At 58.6% G+C, this 1,931-nt stretch overlaps 2 protein-coding genes across 2 annotated transcripts; both read left to right on the forward strand.

Annotated features, from left to right (window-relative positions):
- Positions 1-369: 369 nt before the first annotated feature.
- Positions 370-1,428, forward strand: DQ04_18301000 (hypothetical protein; the record flags this gene model as incomplete). Its single annotated transcript, XM_009317691.1, has 1 exon — positions 370-1,428. The coding sequence occupies one exon, from the start codon at positions 370-372 to the stop codon at positions 1,426-1,428; it is 1,059 nt and encodes a 352-aa protein (XP_009315966.1).
- A 200-nt stretch (positions 1,429-1,628) lies between these two features.
- DQ04_18301010 (putative heat shock protein 70) lies at positions 1,629-1,931 on the forward strand (the record flags this gene model as incomplete). The annotated part of the gene is made up of 1 exon (XM_009317692.1): positions 1,629-1,931. A coding segment is annotated over one exon (303 nt), but the record flags the coding sequence as incomplete, so codon positions are not given.

Here is a 1,931-nt window from a genome sequence, read left to right on the forward strand (position 1 = left end):
CGTGGCCTCACACGCGAGGTCGCGCAGCTGAAGCGGGAGCTGAAGGCGGAGCGGGCTAGAACCGCGCACAGCCGCGCAACCCGCACACGGTCGGAGGCGGAGAGCGACGTCGTGGCCCAGATCGAGAGCAAAGCGCTCGAGGGACTGAGGGGCGAGGTCACCGCGTTCGTCGTGGAAAACGAGCGGCTGCTGAATGAGTTGGAGACGGAGCACAAGGCGCGTGGAGTTGCAGAGGAGGGCGTGGAGCGGCTGCAGTTGCTCCTGCAGCGGCAGCGCGAGGTGAGTGAGCAGCAACAGCTGCTGGCGAAGCAGGAGCTGCAGGCGCTTAGCCAACAGAACAGCGCTCTCTTCGAGGACCTCAAGCGCCTGATGGAGCGCGACGCGCATCGTGACAGCGGCTACGGCATTAGCAGCAGCGCGTCTGCCACCGCGCAGCATCGCCGCGCACTTACCGTTGACCGCGGCACCATGACGACGGAGGTGCTGTACACTCCCACCTGGTCGTCGCTCCCCAGTTCGACAGCAACTGCAACAGCGGCGACGGCTCCGCCGGCATGGTGCCATGGCGCTGCTGCTGGCGGCGATGACCCGATCGGCACAAATGCGCACATAAAAGAGCTGCGGGAGAAAATCCACAGCTTGGAAAGCAAGACGGCAGTGCAGATGCAGATCATACGTGAGAAGGAGGCAAATGAGCGGCTGCTGGAAGAACGCGCCGCACTCCATGTGGAGGAGCGGCGCCACCTACACGCCCAGCTAGACAGAGCTGTAACGCCAGTGAAGTACAATAGCGCCCCCGATAGCAGTAATATTGTTCGCGCCGTGGCGGACACAGAGCTCAGCACCATATTAGAGGCTGTTATTGACGTGCTGCGGCTCTTCGTGGAATCCACTGATCGCTTGCGCTTCCGCCTCTTTCAGAAGACCACCACAGCCGAGACAGCCGTGTTGCCTGTGGTTCCGTGTCGCGAATACGGCAGCCCACACCTGAACGCCATATTCAGCCACCTCGGCGGCTTGCGCCACGTCGCATCACTCATTAACGAACTAGGGGAAAACATATCTTCCCCACCGCAGCAGCAGCATGCTAACAGCACACCGAAAGCGGCAGCAAAGCGCCGCGAACTCCGCATGGAGCCATCAGCATCAAAGCAAGAGCTACCCAACACCACACGAAGAACGACATCAAAGAGAGAGGGGGACTCGACGTCAACCTCCCATAACGTTCACCACATCGGTGCATGGCTTGCCGCCAGAAAGAAGCATCTTGAGGTTCAGCTGCAGCAGGCCACTGGGTCGGCAATCCGGCCGACCCCACCCAGGCAATCCACGACAACCACTTACCAAGCAGGTGAGTCATTAATGGATGCGGCCAAAGAGTTGCACAACAAATCGTATCGCTCTCCCAAGCAACACAACCCACTCTAGGCTTCATGTCAACATTGATAATGACAAAAACCAGTGAAAGCCCTAGACACGCAAATATATAAAATCATTTACCTCCATAAAGGATTCAAATCACTCGCTCACACTTATTACCACATTTCACACTTCTTCCCCCTGCCCCCCAACTCACGGAGAAAGCTTCACTACTGCAAAGCATCTAGAACCCGGTCCCGGATTTGAAAATGGCATACGAAGGCGCTATTGGCATTGACCTAGGCACGACGTACTCGTGCGTGGGCGTGTGGCAGAATGAGCGCGTGGAGATCATCGCGAACGACCAAGGTAACCGCACGACGCCGTCCTACGTGGCCTTCACCGATACGGAGCGCCTCATTGGTGACGCGGCGAAGAACCAGGTGGCGATGAACCCGCACAACACCGTGTTCGACGCGAAGCGCCTCATTGGCCGCAAGTTCAGCGACTCTGTGGTGCAGGCGGACATGAAGCACTGGCCCTTCAAGGTCATCACGAAGGGCGATGAGAAG

The sequence above is a fragment of the Trypanosoma grayi genome (genome assembly GCF_000691245.1).
Source record: "Trypanosoma grayi strain ANR4 Tgr_1830_V1, whole genome shotgun sequence".
NCBI lineage: Eukaryota > Euglenozoa > Kinetoplastea > Trypanosomatida > Trypanosomatidae > Trypanosoma > Trypanosoma grayi.